At 40.3% G+C, this 20,405-nt stretch overlaps 1 protein-coding gene across 5 annotated transcripts; it reads right to left on the minus strand.

The window, feature by feature from the left end:
- Positions 1 to 1,279: 1,279 nt before the first annotated feature.
- On the minus strand, positions 1,280 to 19,609 carry Tmem19 (transmembrane protein 19). 5 transcript variants are annotated; one of them, XM_042698817.1, is made up of 7 exons: positions 18,926 to 19,300; positions 17,506 to 17,619; positions 9,864 to 10,001; positions 9,264 to 9,518; positions 7,164 to 7,373; positions 6,485 to 6,678; positions 1,280 to 1,540 (listed from the first exon to the last, which is right to left on the minus strand). In XM_042698817.1, exons 1-6 carry the CDS (start codon positions 19,053 to 19,055, stop codon positions 6,515 to 6,517), a joined length of 1,011 nt encoding a protein of 336 aa, XP_042554751.1. In that variant the 5' UTR covers positions 19,056 to 19,300; the 3' UTR covers positions 1,280 to 1,540; positions 6,485 to 6,514. The 5 variants fall into 5 exon arrangements, with proteins under 5 accessions (XP_042554751.1, XP_042554749.1, XP_042554750.1 ...); XM_042698815.1 differs by having other exon boundaries at positions 1,280 to 1,555; XM_042698816.1 differs by lacking the exon at positions 1,280 to 1,540 and adding an exon at positions 1,543 to 1,613.
- Between the last annotated feature and the right edge of the window lie 796 nt (positions 19,610 to 20,405).

A 20,405-nucleotide genomic window follows, 5' to 3' on the forward strand; every position in this document is an offset into this window, starting at 1 on the left:
TGGCTTAGTAGTAGAGTGCTTGCCTAATACACATGAAGCCCTGGGTTCAATTCCTCAGTACCACATAAACAGAAAAGGCCAAAAGTGCCATTGTGGCTCAAATGGTAGAGTGCTAGCCTTGAGCAAAAGAAGCTCAAGGATAATGCCCAGGCTCCTGCGAGGTGCCAGTGGCTCAGGCCTGTAATCCTAGCTAAGATCCCAGGCTGAGATCCCAAGACAATGATCTGAAGCCAGCCTGGGCAGGAAAGTCTACCTGACTCTTCTCTCCAATTAAAAAAAAGCCAGAAATGAAGCCGAGTCTCAAGTGGCAGAGTATCAGCTTTGACTGAAAAAGCTAAAGGATAGAATCCAGGCCCTGTGATCAAGCCCTAGTACCAACAGAAACAAACAAAAAGGAAAAACAGGTTCTTCTAGGTACTTCTTTTGTAAACTTTCTTCAACACCAGAGTTTTCTTCACAGCATCACAAGGTAGTTATTCACTTGTGTGATTATTGACTTAACTCCTCACTCCTACCTAGATGATAAGTTCTGCTTATTTTGTTCTACTTCCCTATCTTAATGTCTTACGCCTGATTGTACAGTATGTCCAAAAGCTCATGAATAAAAATTTAATAAATGAATGGAAAACTATTGGTCCTTAATTCTGATTGGTGACTAAGAGATTGAAATTGAGTCCTGCAAAGAGATTGGCTCAGACTGTTTGTGGCACTGATGAAGAAACCAACCCCTAAGGTTTTAAACATTCAATTAATAATAATGGAGTTAGTTTCAGGCTGACTTCTATTTCTCAAGTCAGTGAACTTTCTAGATCAAAGGACTCCAGAAGGGACAAGACTAATGATAACCGTTTTATGACGTTGGCCAAAAGTACCCACAGGGAATGCTATAGCCTTCTCAGGACAGACCACTTGCCAGGAAGAAATGACTTGTTTGTTCCCTGAAACCTTGGGGAACAAGGACTGAGATGATAATCAGACCACAATTGTGCTGAAACTGTTTATTTATGCAAATATTCCCCCTCCAATCTTTATTTAAACACATGGCTCATGTCTAAATCCCAGATACGGTTGAAGATGGGCTGAAATGTTGCATGAGATGTCTATTAAGTCTTTGTTTTTAATTTAAAAAATTTTTATTTTGTCTGTCGTAGGGCTTGAACTCTGGGCCTGGGCGCTGTCCCTCAGCTCTTCAGCTCAAGGTGAATGCTCTACCACTTCAGCCACAGTGCCACTTCTGGTTTTTTGGTGGTTTATTGTAGATAAGAGTGTCATAGTCTTTCCTGCCCAGGCTGGCTTTGAACCATGATCCTCAGATTTCAGCCTCCTGAGTCGCTAGAATTACAGGTGTGAGTGGCCGGCACCCAGCTGTCTATTAGAACCTTTTACACCCTTTGCTTGTCTCTTTAGTGAGCATGAAGCGGGCAAGTGGTTGGACCTGATACTGGTACTGGAGTTTACTCTTAGTTTCATTCCCATTAAGTCTTCTGTGTCCATCCTTGAATTCTTTCATCAATGGGACCAAATACCTTCTGGCCTGGACCTGGTGACAGGGAAACTTTGGAAGGTGATGAGAAGGTAATTATATATGAATTCTGGTAGCTCAATAAGAGAGGCTAGAAAAGACAAGTATTTACACATGCTCAGAGACTCTCTCCACATGATGCCCTACCCCTCCCCTCCCCCAGCTCCTCCCTCCTCCCCAGCTCCTCCCCCTAACCCAGGGCTCTACCAGCAAGAAAGCAGTTGGTAGATATGTTCCCTCAACCAGAGGCCTCTAGAATTGTTTTCTTTTTTTGTTGTTTTTTTCTTTTGGAGTCCGGCCGTGGGGCCTGAACTCTGAGCCTGGGCATTGTCCCTCAGCTCTTCAGCTCAAGGCTAGTGCTCTACCACCTGAGCCACAGCACCACTTCTGGCTTTTTTCTTTTTTTCTTATGTGGTGCTGAGGAATTGAACCCAGGGCCTCACGCATGCAAGGCAAGCGCTCTACCACTGAGCCACCTTCCCAGCCCGGGCCTCTAGAATTGTGAGCCAGAAGAGACCTATTTTCACAGAAATGTATTCTCAACTTTTCTATTTTTAAATTGAGTTATTTGGTATTTTACTGTTGAGTTGTAATTCTTTATATATAATGAACATTAGCCTGTTGTTAAGATTGGCGATTTGCGACTATTTTCTCCCATTCTATAGGTTGTCTTTCACTCTTCACTGTGGCCTTTGAGGCCTAAAAATCATTGTAATCACAAACCATCATTGAAAATCCGATATAATAGAATGTTCTGCTTATGTTTTCTTCTATGGGTTTTATAGTTTTAGATCTTGGGTCTATAATTCACTTTGCAGTAAGTTTTGTATAAGTGTAAAATTAAGAGTTCAATTTTATTCATTCGCACACAGATAACCAGTTTTCTCCTAAATATTTGTTGAAGAAACTATCCTTTGTGGATTTTCTATTGCTGGTATCTTTGTTGGAGATCATTTGACAATATACAAGAATTTCTTCTGAGTTTTCCAAGCTATTCTATTTATTTGTCTTTTTATGCCAGTAATACCCTGATAATGACTACTTTGCTCAGTAGTAGGTTTTGCAATAAGGAACTTTTGTTTTTCAAAACTGTTTTAGCTACTCAAGATTCCTTGATATTCCATAAAAATTATAGGATGACTTTTTCTGTTTTTCTGGCATTTGGTTGTTTGAGATAGGGTCTCACTATGCAGCCCAGGCTGGCCTCAAACTCTTGATTATCTTTCCTAAGCTTTCAGAGTGCTAGAATTACAAGAAGTCACCATTATGCCTGGTGAGTTAAAAAAATTCTGTGAAATATGTATTGGGGACTTTGAGAGGGGTTGTGTTGAATATATATTTGGTAGCATGGACATCTTTATTAGCTCTTCCTCCTTCATAAACATTAGAAGTCTTTCCATTTGTCTTCTTTTATTAATATTTACTGTTTTGTGATCTAGTATACAAATATTTAACCTCCTTGATCAGGTTTGTTCCTAATTACTTTATTCCTTTATATGCTATTATAAATTAAATTGTTTCCTTCTCTTCCTTTTCATAGTTCAATAGTATACAGAAACACTACTGACTTTGGTGTGGCAATTTTGTGTCTCACAATTTTGCTGACTAGGGTGGTTATTCCAAAAAAGTTGGGTTTTGTTTTGTGGCTTCTATGGCTTGATATATATGTAAACTGCTTTTAGTTATAAAGATAATTGTATTTCTTCCTTTCCAGTTTGGATACATTCTGCTTTTCTTTCTTGCCTTATTGCTTTGGCTAGGACTTCTAATACTACGTTGAAGAGAAGTTGCTGGAAGGGTTGAACTTAACTTTGTTCCTGATTTTTAAAGGAAAAGCTTTCAGCTTTTTACCCCTTTATTATTCTGAGGTAATACCTTTATTATTCTGAGGTAATATCTTTCTTTTCTTACTGTATTTATTGTCTTTTCATGAGAGAGTGTTGTCTTTTGGCAAATTATTTTTCTGCATCAATTGTGATACTTGGGTAGATCTTTCTCCTTGTATTGTGGTGTAGAATATTGGCCAGTTTTCACATAGTGAATCATCCTGGCATATCAGTAAGAAGTCATATTTGGTTATGGAGAATTATCCTTTTAATGTGCTGTTGAATTCTATTTGTTACTATTTTAAGGGTTTTTTTTTGCATCAATATTTATCAGGGATATTGATGAATAGCTTTCTTGTAGTGTCTTTGTCTTATTCAGTATTGGGGAAATGATGGCCTCAGATTTGAGCCTGGAATTATTGCCTCTAATTTTTTTCTTTTAAGTTTGAGAATAATTAGTATTCATTCTTAAGTATTTGGCAGACTTCTTCAGGTCTGGGCCTTTAACTGGGCAATGTAAGTGTTAATCTTCTTATACTATTGGTCCAAATTTTCCTCTTTTTCTTAATTCAGTCTTAGTGAGTTGCACATTTCAAGGAACTTACCCATTTAATTTATATTATTCACTCTATTGGTATATAATTTGTGGTAGTATTCTTTTTTTTTTCTTTTGTACCAGTCCTGGGGCTTGAACTCAAGGCCTGGGCATTGTCCCTGAACTTCCCCCCTCTCTCCCCCCACCCAATGCTAATACTCTACTTCTCGACACTCTACTCCAATTCTGGCTTTTTGGAGGCTAGTTGCAGATAACAGTCTCATGGATTATCCTTCCCAGGCTAGCTTGAACCACAATCTTCAGACCTCAGCTTCCTGAGTAGTTACAGTTGTCAGCCAGAGGTACCCAGATCTTGTAGTATTCCTTATCAATCCTATTTATTTCTTTGGTACTGATTGTCTTTCAATTATGATTTTACTTGAAACTGTCTTTTTTCTTTAGGGTTTTGTGAATCTTGTTGATCTTTAAAAAATAAACTCTTGATTTATTGTTCTTATATTTCATATCTATTTTATATTTCGTTCACTATTGCTCTAGTCTTACCATTTCTCCCCCATTTTTAGCTAGCTCTGGGTTTTGCTTGTTCTAGTTTTTTGAGGTATAAAGTGAGGTTTGTGATTTTATCTTTTTAAATGCACCCATCATAGCTGTAACTTCCTAGTACTTTTGTTGCATTTCATATATTTTGTTACTTTCTTTCTCCACTTTCATTTATCTCAAGGTATTTCCAAATGCCCCCATTTGACTTCTTTGGCTCATTAGTAAAACAAATTTGTTGGGCTGGGAAGGTGGCTCAGTGGTAGAGCGTTTGCCTTGCATGCATGAGGCCCTAGGTTTGATTCCTCAGCACCACATAAGCAAAAAGAAAAAAGCCGGAAGTGGCGCTGTGGCTCAAGTGGTAGAGCGCTAGCCTTGAGCTGAAGAGCTGAGGGACAGCGCCCAGGCCGAGTTCAGGCCCCACGACCGGACCCAAAAAAAAAAAAAAATTGTGGACTTTTCCAGTTTTCTTTATGTTATTGATTCCAGTTTTAGTCCATTGTAATAGGGAAGACACTGGATGATTTCATCTTTAGTTAACTTGTCAAGACTTATTTTTGACCTAGTATGTGTTATCCTGAGGATAAAATGTATTTTTCATTTCACTTGGACTATTCCAAATAACGATTTATTTTGCCAGTCCTGAGGCTCAAACTCAGGGCCTGGGTGCTGTCCCTGAGCTTTTTTGCTCAACACTAGCACTCTACCACTTGAGCCATAGCTCCATTTTTGGCTTTTTGCTGGTTAACTGGAGATAAAAATCCCATGTATTTCCCTGCCTGAGGTGGCTTTGGACCATAATCCTCAGATCTCAGTCTCCCAAGTAGCTCAAATTACAGGTGTGAGCCACTAGCACCCAGCCCAAATAACTTGTTTTTAGCTAATCATTATTCCTCTTTTATACTGGACTTTGCAAGACAATGATCTTGATGCGGACTGGTTCCTTTTGACCTTTCTCCTCCTTAAGAGATATGTAACTACGATTTACAAATGATGAACGCCAGCATTCTGAAATTTGTTGCCGCAGAACTGTTTTAGAAAAAACATAAACTTCAGTCACAGAGTGATCATGGAGGTGGTTGTTCCATGTGAAACAACTATTTATTGGCTTTTGTCTTGACTTGGAAAAATCTCAGTGGATCAATTGAAGAAGTTACAGCTTTGGTATCATGACCCAAATAATAATTCTCCAAATTCTTAGCATTTTTTCCACCTTTATTTAATTTGAATGTTTATTATTTCTGCCTTATCATTTAATTAATTAATTATTTTTTTGTTGGATGTAGGGCTTGAACTCTGGGCCTGGACATTTTCCCTCAGCTTTTAAGCTCAAGGCTAGCTCTCTACCACTTGAGCCATACACAGCACCACTTCTGGTTTTCTGAGTGGTTTATTGGAGAGAAGAGTCTCACAGAGTTTCCTGCTCAGGCTGGCTTTGAATGTGATCCTCAGATCTCAGCCTCTTGCATAGCTAAGTTAATAGGCATTGAGCCACTGGCACCTGGCTCCACTTCTGGCTTTTTGATAGTTACCTGGAGATAGGAGTCACATGATTTCCTGCTTGGGCTGGCTTCTAACTGCAATCCTCAGATCTCAGCTTCCTGAGTAGCTAGGATTACAGCAAAGCTAACAGCACTTGACTATCTCTGAACTTTTTACAACTGTGACTGGCAAGGTAATGGGAGAAGACATGGATAATATACTTACTTAGGCTTTCACAAGTATCAGTTAAAGCCATTTAAAACAAATATAACTTCAGAATAATTGGCATTATGGTATTTCTCTTAATGCTTATACTGCTTTAAAAATACAGCCAAAAAATACATTAACTATGTAGATCTTTCACTTCAATAGACAGCAATATAGAGGGAATTGTTGAAGCAGCTATATTCAACAGAAGAAAAATACATGTAAATAAGTTGTCTGTACCTTTTACTAGCTCTTAAAGTGAGTAGATGTTAGGAAAGCATCCAGTTCTAACTTTGCCATTACAAATACTATTCTTAGGATGAAACCTGGAATTGCAAATTCACCTGGACTCACCAGTGTCAACCTGTGGAAATGAGATAAAGTTCATTCTCTAGGCCAAAAACCCCAGGCAGCAGTTGGGAGCAGAAGAGCAACAAGAACAGAAGAAAACAGATTCACTGCATTATTATCAAGAATGGGTTTCCCAGCTATGTGCTTTGTCTCATTCGTTGGGTTGTTGACCACTAGGCCAGTCTTTTCATCCAAACCTGGGTGGAAAAGAAGCAAATGACATGGGAGTCAGATAAACTTAAAAAAAAAACAAAACTTTTATTCCTGAAAAGGAGACAATCTCTGAAAGATTGACTGTGACTTTTTTGTTTTAATTTTCCATGGTTCTTCCCCCATTTAGTTATTTTTTTAAAAATTTTATCTTGCTGGTGATAAACCTTGAAATCAGGGCCTAGGCACTGTCCCCCCCATTTTTTTTCCTAGTTAACTGGAGATAAATAGTCTCATGGACTTTCCTGCCTGGGTTGGCTTGGAACTGTGATCCTCAGATCTTAGCCTTTTTAGTAGGTGTGAGCCACAAGTGCCCTGGATCTAATCAGAACATTTTAAATCACAGATTACTCTGCTTTGCCCTGTTTGACTTCCCTTTTGAAAATTCCTAATTTCAAAACCTAAGAGTGGAAAAGAGAATCAAGATCTTAAAAATAACCAATGATTAAAAAAAATAAGATTATATTCTTACCAGTAAATTGCATCGTTGCCCCTAAATATGAGTCCACAATTGATCCTAGTAATCCAGCTAGACCTCCAAAAGCAATAATGGGCCATTGGGGAGCAGAGATGTCTAAATCATTCACAAAAACCAGTTGTGTGAGGAAGTAAGCGAAGCCCACAAAGGTGCCACCAAGGAGACTGGAAGCAAGACCCACCATTGTAACTCCACCATTGGTCCCTGAAGGAGAAACATGCATAAATGATATGTTAAGAATCAGCAAAGTCAGCTGGGTGCCAGTGGTTTATGCCTGTAATCCTAGCTACTCAGGAGGCTGAGATCTGAGGATCACAGTTCAAAGCCAGCCTGGGCAGGAAAGAGCTCAGGAACAGTGCCAAGGCCCAGAGTTCAAACCCCATGACTGATCAAAAAAAAAAAAAAAAAATCAGCAAAGCAAGACTAAGTTATTATCTATTTATTAACAATATTTTAAAAGGAAAGAGTTCTCTGATTTTAACTGCTAGCTAAAAATTGTACATATTTAAGGTATACCATGAAATATTTCAATAACTGTACACAATGTTTCATGTTCAAATCATGGTAACTATATATATCTACTCAAACATTTATCACTGCCTTATGGAGAAAACATTCAAAATTCTTTCTTCTACCTGATCACTATTCTACTCTTAACTTCCATGAGATCAACTATTTTATGAAATCACATGTCAAGGAGATTATTAGAAAGAATTCTCTAGAGCTGAGGGGTAGCTCAGTGGTACAGTACTTGCCTAGAATGCACAAAGCCTCAGTTTGATCCATAGCTCCAAGATAAAAATTCCTCAGTTCTTTTTTTTGGGTGTGGTTGTGGGGCCTGAACTCTGGGGCCTGGGCGCTGTCCCTCATCTCTTCAGCTAAAGGCTAGCACTCTATCCTTGAGCCACAGCACCACTTCTGGCTTTTTTCTTTTTGCTTCTGTGGTACTAAGGAATTGAACCCAGGGCCTCATGCATGCAAGGCAAGCGCTCTACCACTGAGCCACCTTCCCAGCTCCCCAGTTCTTTATTATATAATCTCAAGATAATAGTCTATTTAAATACTAGTCTTTCTCCTCAGTAAAGCATTTGAAGTGGAATGGTTCAGTGGAACCTGAGTGCTACTCCTCTGTGCTTTAGTTTCTTTGTTTGCAAGGGCACTGGTAGCTTATGCCTCACAGGAGACTGAGATCTGAGGATTACTGTAATCCGAAGCCAGCCTGGGCAGAAAAGTCTGTGAGACTCTAATTCCATTGGAAAACCAAAAGTGAACCTGTATGGCTCAAGTGGTAGAATGTTAGCCGTGAGCAAAAAAAGATCCAGGGACAGCGTCCAGACCCTGAGTTCAAGCTCCATGACCACCCCCACCAAAACAACAACAACAAGAAAAGAATAAATTTACCAGGCATGGCATATGGCTGTAATCCTAGTTACTCAGAAGGCTGCAATTTGGAGGATTACAATTCAAGTCCAAACCTGGAAGAAAAGTTCTATAGACTCCATCTCCAAAATAACCAACATATTAGAGGTATGTCTCAAGTCTCAAGTGGTAGAGCACCAGTCTACCAAGCCAGAGGCCTAGAGTTCAAAACCTAATACCACCCAAACAAACAAACAATAACAAGCACTAATTTTGTAGCAAGTCCTTAAGAAATACACCATTACTCTATTTCCTTGCCTTCTTCATTGGTAAGTATGTTGGTCAATCTCTGTACTCCTGTAGGATTTCTATAGGTCTAATTTCTTGCACTTATTACTATTATATTATAAACCAATTTTTGGGAGGGGGCTGGGACTCAGAGCTTTTTTGCTCAAGGCTAGTGCTCTGCCACACCTCCATTTCCAGTCTTTTGTTTGTTAATGAGACAGAAGAGTCTCAAAGACTTTCCTGCCTGGGCTGTCTTCCATCCAGATCTTAACCTTCTGAGTAGCTATGATTACAGGAATTACACCACTGCCCAGCTTATTATCACCAAATTAACAGTCCATAGTATTTTTCTAATTAGAAAGAACAGAGACAACTCTTAAAAGGCTTGTAAATAATTACAAGATTTGTTTGTTTTTGTATTTTTAAGGAATTCAAATCAAGACTCACCAACAGGAACTTTCTCCCATGTTGTTATCAGCCTTGGCGGGCTTTTACTCAGAACTGTGCCAATTTCAGAAGCCCAGGTATCTCCAGCACAGCAGGCTAGTGCAGCCAAGAGAGACAAACACATCCAGGAAGCAGTGTGCTGCTTGGAAAAGTCAATTGGCATCTCGCCAGGGCCATTTTCTATCATGTACAGCAGAGCCAGCTCTGTGGGCACGGCTCCATTACAGAACACCTGAATCCAATTCCTCTGCCCACCTGGCAAAGAAGCAAGCATGTAAAAAGGACAGAACTGTTTTCTTCTCTGAAGGAAAATTATGCACTTACATAAACATCTATATTAAAATTTAAGAAAGTGGACTACATTTTTAAAAGACAAAGTAGTATGACTTCATTATTGTTATTAACAGATCTAAAATGATTAATGATAGACTGTAATGTTTCTAAAATTCCACTATTCTGCTTCTGGTAAAATAGATGACAAACTAAATTAGGCTACCAAATCATTTTCAAAGTTTATCTGTTTTGACAATGTAAAACATGTTCTAATTAAGTGAAACAAAGTTTACCATCTTGAGTTATAATAAATGTAATTAGTTTTACCTTCTTTATATTCTGAGTCTAGACGCTTCTTTATTTCTCCCTTCCATTTTGTGAGTTTGGAAGAAGAAAGGAAAAACATGAGCAAAGAGGTAAAAAAGCTGAAGTTTGCAATGGTTAGGATAAATCCAACCACCAGCCCTGTAAGAAACACATAAATACAGAATTACACTTCATCCACATATGAAAGCTATGGAAAATAAAGGGATTTTTAAAGTTACTTCCACATATATCTTGAATGTACATTCCTCAAACACTGGCATTTTACCAACTATGTTATCACCAAGCAGTAAACTGAATGTCATTTCCATAAAATTGACACAAAACTAACATATTTTGGTCCTTTCAAACAATGCCACACTTCAACTTCTGGCTTTTTGCTGGTAAATTAGAGAAAAGAGTCTCATGGACCTTTTTTTTTGGTAGAGGTGGTTGTGGGGCTTGAATCCTCGGCACTGTGCCTCAGCCCTTCAGCTCAAGGCGAGTACTCTACCCCTTAAACCACAGCACTATTTCTGGTTTTCTGGTGGTTAATGGTGATGAGTCCCATGGACTTTCTTGCCCAGGCTGGCTTTGGACTGTGATCCTCAGATTTTAGCCTTCTGAGTAGCAAGGATTACAGGCATGAACTACTGGCGCCTGGTGACTTTCACTTTTTTTTTTTTTTTGTCGGTCGTGGGGCTTGAACTCTGGGCCTAGGCACTGTCCCTCAGCTCTTCAGCTCAAGGCGAGCGCTCTACCACTTGAGCTACAGCGCCACTTCCGGTTTTTTGGTGGTTTATTGGAGATAGGAGTCTCACGGTCTCTCCTGCCCGGGCTGGCTTTGAACTGCGATCCTCAGATCTCAGCCTCCTGAGTAGCTAGGATTACAGGCATGAGCCACCAGCGCCCGGCTTGACTTTCACTTTTTATAAGTCAGGTGACTTGTATAATCTCTGAGAGGCAGAAAAGGGAAGGGCAGTTCTAAAATTTCATAGTAATTTAACAAACTAAAATCTAATCTGTTTCATATACAATCTGGCTAGAGAAAAACTATGAAAATCAGAAGGTTCACACCCTGTGTAGGACTTGAAGGCCAAAAGAAACAGGCAGATCTGTTGAACCACAATCAGAAGAGGAAACCATGCAGACCTGACTTGCTGTTTCTCAGACTTTGTGCTCAATGACTACAAGAATAGGGCATGCCTGAACAATGATTTTTCCAGCTGGCCTTGTAGTTCTGCATTCTATCAGACTAATAACAATGGGAAACTCTCACATAGCTTTATTGGCTCTGATAATCTCAGTATATGACAGAGTGAAGCTTCTACTTTAAAAAGACTGAGCACCAGACTAGTGACTGAAAATAGGCTGTGCTGTTCTTGTGAAATCCTGCAGAGTATCAGCACTAATCTTTCTGGACAACTCCTTGCCTCCCAACAAAGGTTAGCTCTCTTCCCCTTGTAGCATCTCCTTCTAGAAGGGGAATAGAGGGGACTACACCTACCCTGCTCATTATCTGTCTACCCTGATGAGAAATGGAACATTTATGATAGTTGGATTTCAATCTACTTCATCCACTATTAAAATCTTAAGTGCCTAGAATAGTATCGAGAATTCATATATTTGTACATATAACTATTTGATGACTATGAATAAAATAATAAACATTTAGACTGTTTTGGCAAATGAAATTAAGTTAAAGCCTAACAACAAACTGTCCATCTTTACATGTCCAAAGAAAGCATTGGAATAACTACACAGAACTATGTTAACAATAAGTAGACAAATCTACTTGGAACAAATCACCAGCAGTACTTTAGAGCTGATGAGTACTTTTCCACTCCACCACTTCTTTTCTTTTTTGTGTGCTGGTACTGGAGCTTGAACTCAGGGCCTGGGCCCTGTCCCTTAGCTTTTCTGCTCAAAGTTGGCTATCTACCATTTGAGCCACAACTCCATTTCTGGCTTTTGGTGGTTAATTGGAGGTAAGTATCTCACTAACTTTCCTGCCTGTTTTGAACTACAATCCTAAGATCTTAGCCTCCTGAGTAGGTAGGGTTACAAGCATGAGCAATGGGTGTCCAGCTTTCTCTCTAGCTCTAAAGTAACCCTCTCCTTATTCTGGGAATATTCTCTTTCTAGGAGACAGGACTTCCATCTCAGTGTGCACCTGAAGTGTTGCTTTATCTCCTCCATTCTATCACCTCCTAGGTATAGGGTGTCTCTGTGTCATAATGGGCTCGAAATACCCTAGTCTTAAGGAAAGTTTTGTGATTCTTACTTCTTAATCCCAAATCTACTAAATGCATGTAATAAACCTTAGTAAAATTCTAAATCACTGTGAATAGTAGTTATGGGAAGAAAACGTAGTAACTGACATCAGTAAAACACATATTATGCATGTGCCAGGTGTCATGCTACATTTGACAGGGATAACTCAAGGCTACAGACATATTATTCCTTCCCGTTTACCGGTTGGAAAATTACAATGCTGAAAGTTTTTTGTTTTTTGTTTTTTTGTTGGTTGTGGGGTTTGAACTCTGGGCCTGAGCTCTGTCCCTCAGCTCTTCAGCTCAAGGCCCCACTTCCACAATGCTGAAAGTTTAAATAACCTATCATCATACTCTAGAAAAGGATTTCCTACTATTATGACTACTTGGGACGAGTGTTACTTTTTTTAATCCTTAAATAAAGTCCCAAACAATACTATATTATAGAATAAAACTATCAGGAGAAGAGCCAAGGTTTAGAAATCAATATTCATCTGTTTCTGAACACTTGTTTTGTGTCTACTACTGTTCACAAAAGCATGGGACATAGAAAGATATGATACACTCTTAGTCCTCAAATTAGTAAATGAGACATAAACATTTATCCACAATTTTTTTGGGGGGTCCAGTCATGGGGCTTGTACTCTGGGCCTGGGCGCTGTCCCTCAGCTCTTCAGCTCAAGGCTAGTGCTCTACCACTTGAGCCACAGCGCCACTTCCGGCTTTTTTCTTTTTGCTTATGTGGTGCTAAGGAATGTAACCCAGGGCCTCAGGCATGCAAGGCAAGCACTCTACCACTGAGCCACCTTCCCAGCCCTGACATGAACATTTATTAAATAAATAATAGATAGTCCTTCCTAACGTGTTGATTTTGGGGGGGCGGGGGGGGGGGGGGTTCAGTCGTGGGGCCTAAACTCTGGGCCTGGGCGCTATCCCTCAGCTCTTCAGCTCAAGGCTAGTGCTCTACCACTTGAGCCACAGCTCCACTCCGGCTTTTTTCTTTTTTCTTAAGTGATGCTAAGGAATCAAACCCAGGGCCTCATGCATGCAAGGCCAAGCGCTCTATCACTGAGCCACCTTCTCAGCCCACGTGTTTATTATATAGGAAGAAATGTCAATATCTAGTTAATTTTAATTCTCAACGGTCCTACAAAAGAAAAAACTATTAATTGATGAACAAAGTTTCTTTTTTTTTTTTTTTTTGTTGGTTGTGGGGCTTGAACTCTGGGCCTGGGCCCTGTCCCTCAGCTCTTCAGCTCAGAGCGAGCGCTCTACCACTTGAGCTACAGCGCCACTTCCGGTTTTCTGGTGGTTTATTGGAGATAGGAGTCTCACGGTCTCTCCTGCCTGGGCTGGCTTTGAACCACGATCCTCAGATCTCAGCCTCCTGAGTAGCTAGGATTACAGGCGTGAGCCACCAGCGCCCGGCAACCAAGTTTCTTAACTATGAAGAAAGACAATTAAGCATAACTTTGAAGAAGTCTATCTAATAATAATAACTAACAACCAGTAAAGGTTGACTGAGAATTCTTTTTTTTTTTTTTTTTTTTTTCTGGTCATGGGGCTTGAACTCTGGGCCTGGGCGCTGTCCCTCAGCTCTTCAGCTCAAGGCGAGCACTCTACCACTTGAGCTACAGCACCACTTCTGGTTTTCTAGTGGTTTATTGGAGATAGGAGTCTCACGGTCTTTCCTGGCTTTGAATCATGATCCTCAGATCTTAGCCTCCTGAGTAGCTAGGATTACTGGCGTGAGCCACCGGCGCCTGGCTGAGAATTCTTTGATAATTATTTTATCTAATTATCATCATGGCCCTAAGAATGATATCAGGGATAGATCCAAAGAGTTTGTGAGATCTAAGGCTTCCAAAATTTGGAAAGCCTTAAGAAAACAAAAGAGTACAAAAACATCTTTTACCTTTGCAAAACACAAAACACAGGACCAGCAGCCCACTTTAGGGCTCTTCCTAATGCCTTGGAATATGCCTTTGCAAACATGATGCCCTATGTTTAAACTTCACTAATATTTATTTCATGATATGTCCTTCTTTAAGTTATACTAAAACCCCATTTTCTTCACATAAAAATTGGGGTATAGCCAGACATTATTATTCAAATTAATCCTGCCTAATTCCAGCCTCTTTTCTCTTACTAGTCTCTTTGCCTCCATGAAGGTCTAGTCTAATTCACAAAACTTCCTTAGAAATACCTTCTAGGGGCTGGGAAGGTGGCTCAGTGGTAGAGTGCTTGCCTTGCATTCATGAGGCCCACATAAGCAGAAAAAGCTGGAAGTGGCACTGTGGCTCAAGTGGTAGAGTGCTAGCCTTGATGCTGAAGAGCTGAGGAACAGCGCCCAGGCCCAGACTTCAGGCCCCACGACTGGCAAAAAACAAAAAGCAAAACACAAAACCTTCTATACATAAATGTGGAGGAATTCAATATTTGCAGTGTGATAGAGGCTAAAAGATCAATAGTGTTTGAAAGGTTGGGTAGAGAACTTCAAGGACAGTCAGTTCTAAATAATCCTGTTTCTGCAATGATCTTATCTTACAAGCAATATTTAGAAGGAATCCTCAATTGGCAGAATATGAAAACTCCATGACAAATAACATGTCACTCTTGATTTGAGGCAGAGAGATCCTACCTCCTTTAGAATAAAATCCATACTTAGTTTACTAGCCCCCAAACAACTTGGCTCTTGCCTAGTTTTTTTACTTTATTTCTTTCTTTTTCTATTTTTTTTTACTTTATTTCTTACTACTTTCCCTTTTCTTACTATTTTCCGTAAACAAGCTAGGCTTGTAGAAGTCTTGTTATTTAGTTAACTTGTAAAAATATGCTTCTCTCATACCTTCTCATTGCTGCCTTCTTGGGTTTCAGCTCCAAATTACCTTCTTAGAAAAAAGCATCTGAGGGGCTGGGAAGATGGCTCAGTGGTAGAGCTCTTGCCTTGCATGCCTGAGGCCCTGGGTTCGATTCCTCAGCACCACATAAGCAAAAAGAAAAAAGCCGGATGTGGCGCTGTGGCTCAAGTGGTAGAGCGCTAGCCTTGAGCTGAAGAGCTGAGGGACAGCGCCCAGGCCCAGAGGTCAGGCCCCACGACCGGACCCCCCCCAAAAAAAGCATCTGACTCTGTTGAGAAAAGACCATCCCACATCTTCCAACAGATACATTTCATGATTTTTTTCTCATACACTTCATGATTTTCTAAAAAGAATCTTTATTTTTATTTTAAAAATGTGTTATCTATTAGCCCAGAGAGTAAAGGTTCCTGAAAGGATGATATAGGATGATTGTGAGTTTGAAGCCAGCTCCACACAGTGAATGATGCAGTTGCTTAAGCATATGATCTTAGCCATATCATCTTAGATGGAGATTGGGAATCAGAGCACACCTGAGTCATAAAAGTTCATGAAACTCAATCTCAACCCATGCATACCAGTCATCCAATCTATAAGCAAAGCATAATGATTGGGTGCAATGGTGAATGCATATCACTCCAGCAACAAAGGGAAGCACAAATAGGAGAATGGTAGTCAATGCCAGCCTGGGTATAAAGCAAGGTTCTATCTATTCTATCTATCTATCTATCTATCTATCTATCTATCTATCTATCTATCTATCTATCTATATTGTTATTGTAAAGGTGATGTACAAAGGGGTTACAGTTACATAAGTCATATAAAGAATGTACTTCTTTTTGGACAATGTTATCCCTTCCCTTGCCATTTCCCATTTTCCCCCCCTCCCCACCCACAAGTTATATAGTGAGTACCACTGCTGTTCATCCTTTGTCCCTTAATTTCTCTGCCCCCTACTCTCCCAATGACAGATTAAACAAACTAGATAAAAAAAAAAAGAACAATAAAGAAAAAAACCTCTTGTGTCCATTTCCTGGAGTTCATTTCAGTAAAATTATTTTATATGATCAGATGCATACAGGCATTTGTACATTTCCTGGAGTTCATTTCAGTAAAATTATTTTATATGATCAGATGCATACAGGCATTTGTACCTTTGTGTTCCTCTCCTAAGGGTATCCTCCTTTAGTCTCACTGTGTGTGAATGCCTAGAGTTCTATTTAATTTATCCTGTTCCAGTGTATTTTAGATCTAGCTTTTGCATATGAGAGAAAACATTTGGAGAGGCCATATCTTGAAAATGACACAAAAAAGGACTTGTGGAGTGGCTCAAGTGGTAGAGTACCTGCCTGGCAAATGTGAAGCTCTGAGTTCAAACTTCAGTACTAAAATTAAACAAAGGGGAAAAAATGGCCTTTCCTCAACTCAGTTCTGGAAATAAAATCAAAACACTTGGTTTAAATTGCTTTATTTAGGATTATTAATAAGACATGTGTTTCTCCTCCTTCCTTTTTTCTTTTTTTTTCCTAAGTAGTCACTTTACCACTTAAGCTACATTTGAAGCCCTTTTTTATTTCAAGTGTTTTTGGAACAGGGTCTCTAGCTTTTCCCTGGGCCAGTCTGGACATTAATGGCCATATATATAGATATCTATATATATCTTTTTTTTTTTTTTTGGTTGGTCGTGGGACTTGAACTCTGGGCTTGGGCACTGTCCCTGCGCTCTTCAGCTCAAGGCTAGCGCTCTACCACTTTAGCCACAGCCCCACTTTCAGCTTTCTGGTGGTTAATTGGAGATGAGCTTCATGGACTTTGAACCGTGATCCTCAGATCTCAAGCTCCTATGTAGCTAGGATTACAGGCGTAAGCCACTAGTGCCCGGCTTTAATGGCCCTATTATGCCTCTCATGTGGCACACCACTACATCCAGCTTATGGTTGATATGAGGGCTCGCTTTGTGTATAACTTGGCCTCCAGCCACAGTCCTCCATGACCCATCTCCTGAGTAGCTGGGAATACAAATGTGAACCACTGTGCCCTGTCCAATTGTTCCTTCATTTTAGGTGGAGTGCTCTAATAATTCAAAGTCTAACCTACTAACCCCAAATTAAATTTTCGTGTTACGCTAAAAGTATATACTAGTTCCTGAACAACAACAAAAAAAAAGTGCCAGTCCTGGCACCTGAACTCAGGTCTTGTGTACTGTACCTGAGCTTCTTTTGCTCCAGGCTAGCACTCTACCCCTTGAACCACAGTGCCACTTTTGGCTTTTTCTATTTATGTGGTACTGAGGAATTTAACCTAGAGCTTCATGAACTATAGGCAAGCACTCTACCACTAAGCCACATTTCCAGCCCTTGTTCTTGAAATTTTTACAGAATATAAATGCTAATCAATGCATAACTTTATCACTAAAATATATAACATTAAGATTCAGTCTCATATATCCTAAATTTAGAAAACATAAATTGAAATTACTTATACTGCATAAGAAAATATTTAGATGTTATTTAAACATTCAAAATAAAGACATACCTCCTAAAGCCCCACTGTGATCTAGACTTTTTTTTTTAAGGCCATTAGATACGATCAGAACAGGAACCACAACAGAAAATAGCCACCGCCAAGGAGAAATAGGCCGTAAGTTACCTGAAAAATAATATAAAGAGGGAACATAAATTGTGTGAAGTCACAAGTTAAACTTGGCATTTAGCTTTGGTTAAGTACACTGTGAATTAAAATAGTTGTAAGTAAGAGAAAACTTCAACGAAATTACCCAAGTAAATTACTTATGTGACATTTGAATATTGCCTGAGAGGCAATTTTATTGGGAGATGGCCAACTGTGTTATGTTGAAGTTTTAAGAGCCATTTATAGTTATTTATGACAATGGGTTTCTCACAGATGAGTATCTGGGGCTATAAAGTCAATCTTTGGCTCCTCTGTATTTTTTTTTCCTCTAAATAACAGTTTCTGTCACTTTTTTCTAAATAGGATTTAATTCCTTTCTTTCTTTCTTTCTTTTTTTTTTTTTTGCCAGTCCTGGGGCCTGAACTCTGGGCCTGGGCACTGTCCCTCAGCTCTTCAGCTCAAGGCCAGCACTCTACCACTAGAGCCAGAGTGCCACTTCCAGCTTTTTCTGTTTATGTGGTGCTGAGGAATCGAACCCAGGGCTTCATGCATGCGAAACAAGCACTCTACCACTGAGCCACCTTCCTAGCCCCAGGATTTAATTCCTTTCAGAGAGACAATTTTATTTTAAACAAATAGCATTCAGGCTATAAACCTGATTCAATGGTTAGAAAATGATTTTCTGTCGGTTGGGAAGGTGGCTCAGTGGTAGAGTGCTTGCCTATCATGTATGAGGCCCTGGGTTCAATTCCTAAGCATCATATAAGCAGAAGAAGCCGGAAGTAGTGCTGTGGCTCAAGAGCTCAGGACAGTGCCCAGGTCCAGAGTTCAGACGCCATAACCAACAACAAAAAAAAAAGAGAGAGAGAGAAAACAAAAAAGAAAATGATTTTCTGAAAGTTGTATCCAGTTCAGAGATGTTTTGTTTGGCTAGTGTGGTATGTTGATAAATAATTTGAGTCAATATTTAGAGTGGGAGATTTCATATAAAAATTTTAAAAATTTTGACTACTGACTTCTGTTTTAAAGCTGGAAGTTCTGTCCTGCATGGCAGAATGATCTGAAGGTGATGAGAGACCTGTCCTGTAGACAGGCAGGGCTTTCCCAGTTAAAATTCCCACAATAGAATCCTACACACTAATGCTAAGTAGTTTCATTTCATTACTGTTCTTTTCTGAAATGGCCATCAGTTACACATATAATTCAGGCTGTGGAAGTTAAGCAAACATTCATAACCATTCACAGGACTAGACTTTCCGATTTTACACTGGAAGTGTTACCATTTATTAGAGTACAGAAAACAATTCAGAACATTCCTACTTACCATAATAGGTGCTAGCAGTCATTGACACAATCCAGAAAGCTAAGGAAATGCAAATGATCATGCTCAAGACTACTATATTAGTAATCATATTTATATATCTTTTGCATATACTGTCGTCAGGATCTGTCATAGAAAAGAAGGCAATGAGCACCTGAGGGAGAAAACAGCGTTTCTGAGCCTAAAATACTTAAAATTGCCTGCAAAGCACTCGTTTAGATGTAAATTAAATGTACACCATAAATGCAAACATAGACATCGGCCACCAACCAAACAAAAAGACACTGCTGCTACTGCAGCACTGTAGGGCAACTCCTCAATGGAAAAAAAGCAAAGCGCCAGGGCCCGCTCTTGGCTGGTAGTGGTGGCCTCACAGTTGGACAAGGAGACCAGGAAAGGGAAAAGGAAAACGCAGCGGCCAATCGGAGAGTCCAGGTCAGCGAGCTCCGCCCACCGCCCCCAAGTCCCGCCCACCATCGCACCCCTACGACAAGCCTAAAGGAACAGGTCCGGGGCAAGGAAAAACGGCCGCACCTGAGTGACTCAGAGCAGCGAACCCTACGCAGTGGGCCGTGGTTAAGTCCACTCGACCGCCGAAATCGCCTCAGGGTCCAGATCTAGTTTGACAGGCCAAGGCCGAGACAAGAGGACGCCGGTTCTTGCCTCACTGCGCCTTCCCCGCCCGCATCTCGCCCCAGGGCGCATGCGCTGCCGCGCCCACGTGAGCATTTAGTGGAGAAAGCCGGAAGCTGGGCTTGGCTAACTCCTTGTTGTGAAACGCGTGGAAGTCTGTTCCTCGCGCTTGAGAAACCACCATTGAAGGGGTGGTGGGGACTCCGCACCTACCTGCTAGGTAGTAGTTGGATAACAAATGCAAATAGGTCTAACAGCCAATCACTCCATTTCAAGCGAATTATTCAAGGTGTGATTTTGTGCTGGTTCTTGGGCCTGAAACCAGGGCCTGGACTCTGTCCCTGTTTTTCTTCTTTTCTTAGTCTCAAGGCTAGCGCTCAGCCACTTGAGCCACAGCTCCACTTCTGGTTCATTCGTGGTTAATTGGAGAGAAGAGTCTCCTGGATTTTGCTTCCCCAGGCTGGCTTCCCACTGTGATCCTGAGATCTTAACCTCCTGAGTAGCTAGGATTACAGGCATGCCTTATTTTGCTTGGGAGGGGAATGTACCCTGTTGTAGAACTGGGATCTTGTGACCTAAGAAATATATATATTTTGGTGGGTCATGGTGCTTGAACTCTGGGCCTAGGCTCTGTCTCTGAGCAATTCATCTCAAAACTAGCACTCTACCACTTGAGCCACAGCACCACTCTCGGTTTTCTGGTGGCTTGTTGTAGATAAGTTTCATGGCCTTTCCTGCCTGGGATGGCTCTGAACTGCGATTCTCAGATCTCAGCCTCCTGAGTAGCTAGGATTTACAGGTGTGAGCCACCGGCGCTCGGCTGAGAAATAATTTTAAACACTACTTTAGT

This window comes from Dipodomys spectabilis, unplaced genomic scaffold (assembly GCF_019054845.1).
Source record: "Dipodomys spectabilis isolate Male_0828 unplaced genomic scaffold, ASM1905484v1 ptg000234l, whole genome shotgun sequence".
NCBI classification, from domain to species: domain Eukaryota; kingdom Metazoa; phylum Chordata; class Mammalia; order Rodentia; family Heteromyidae; genus Dipodomys; species Dipodomys spectabilis.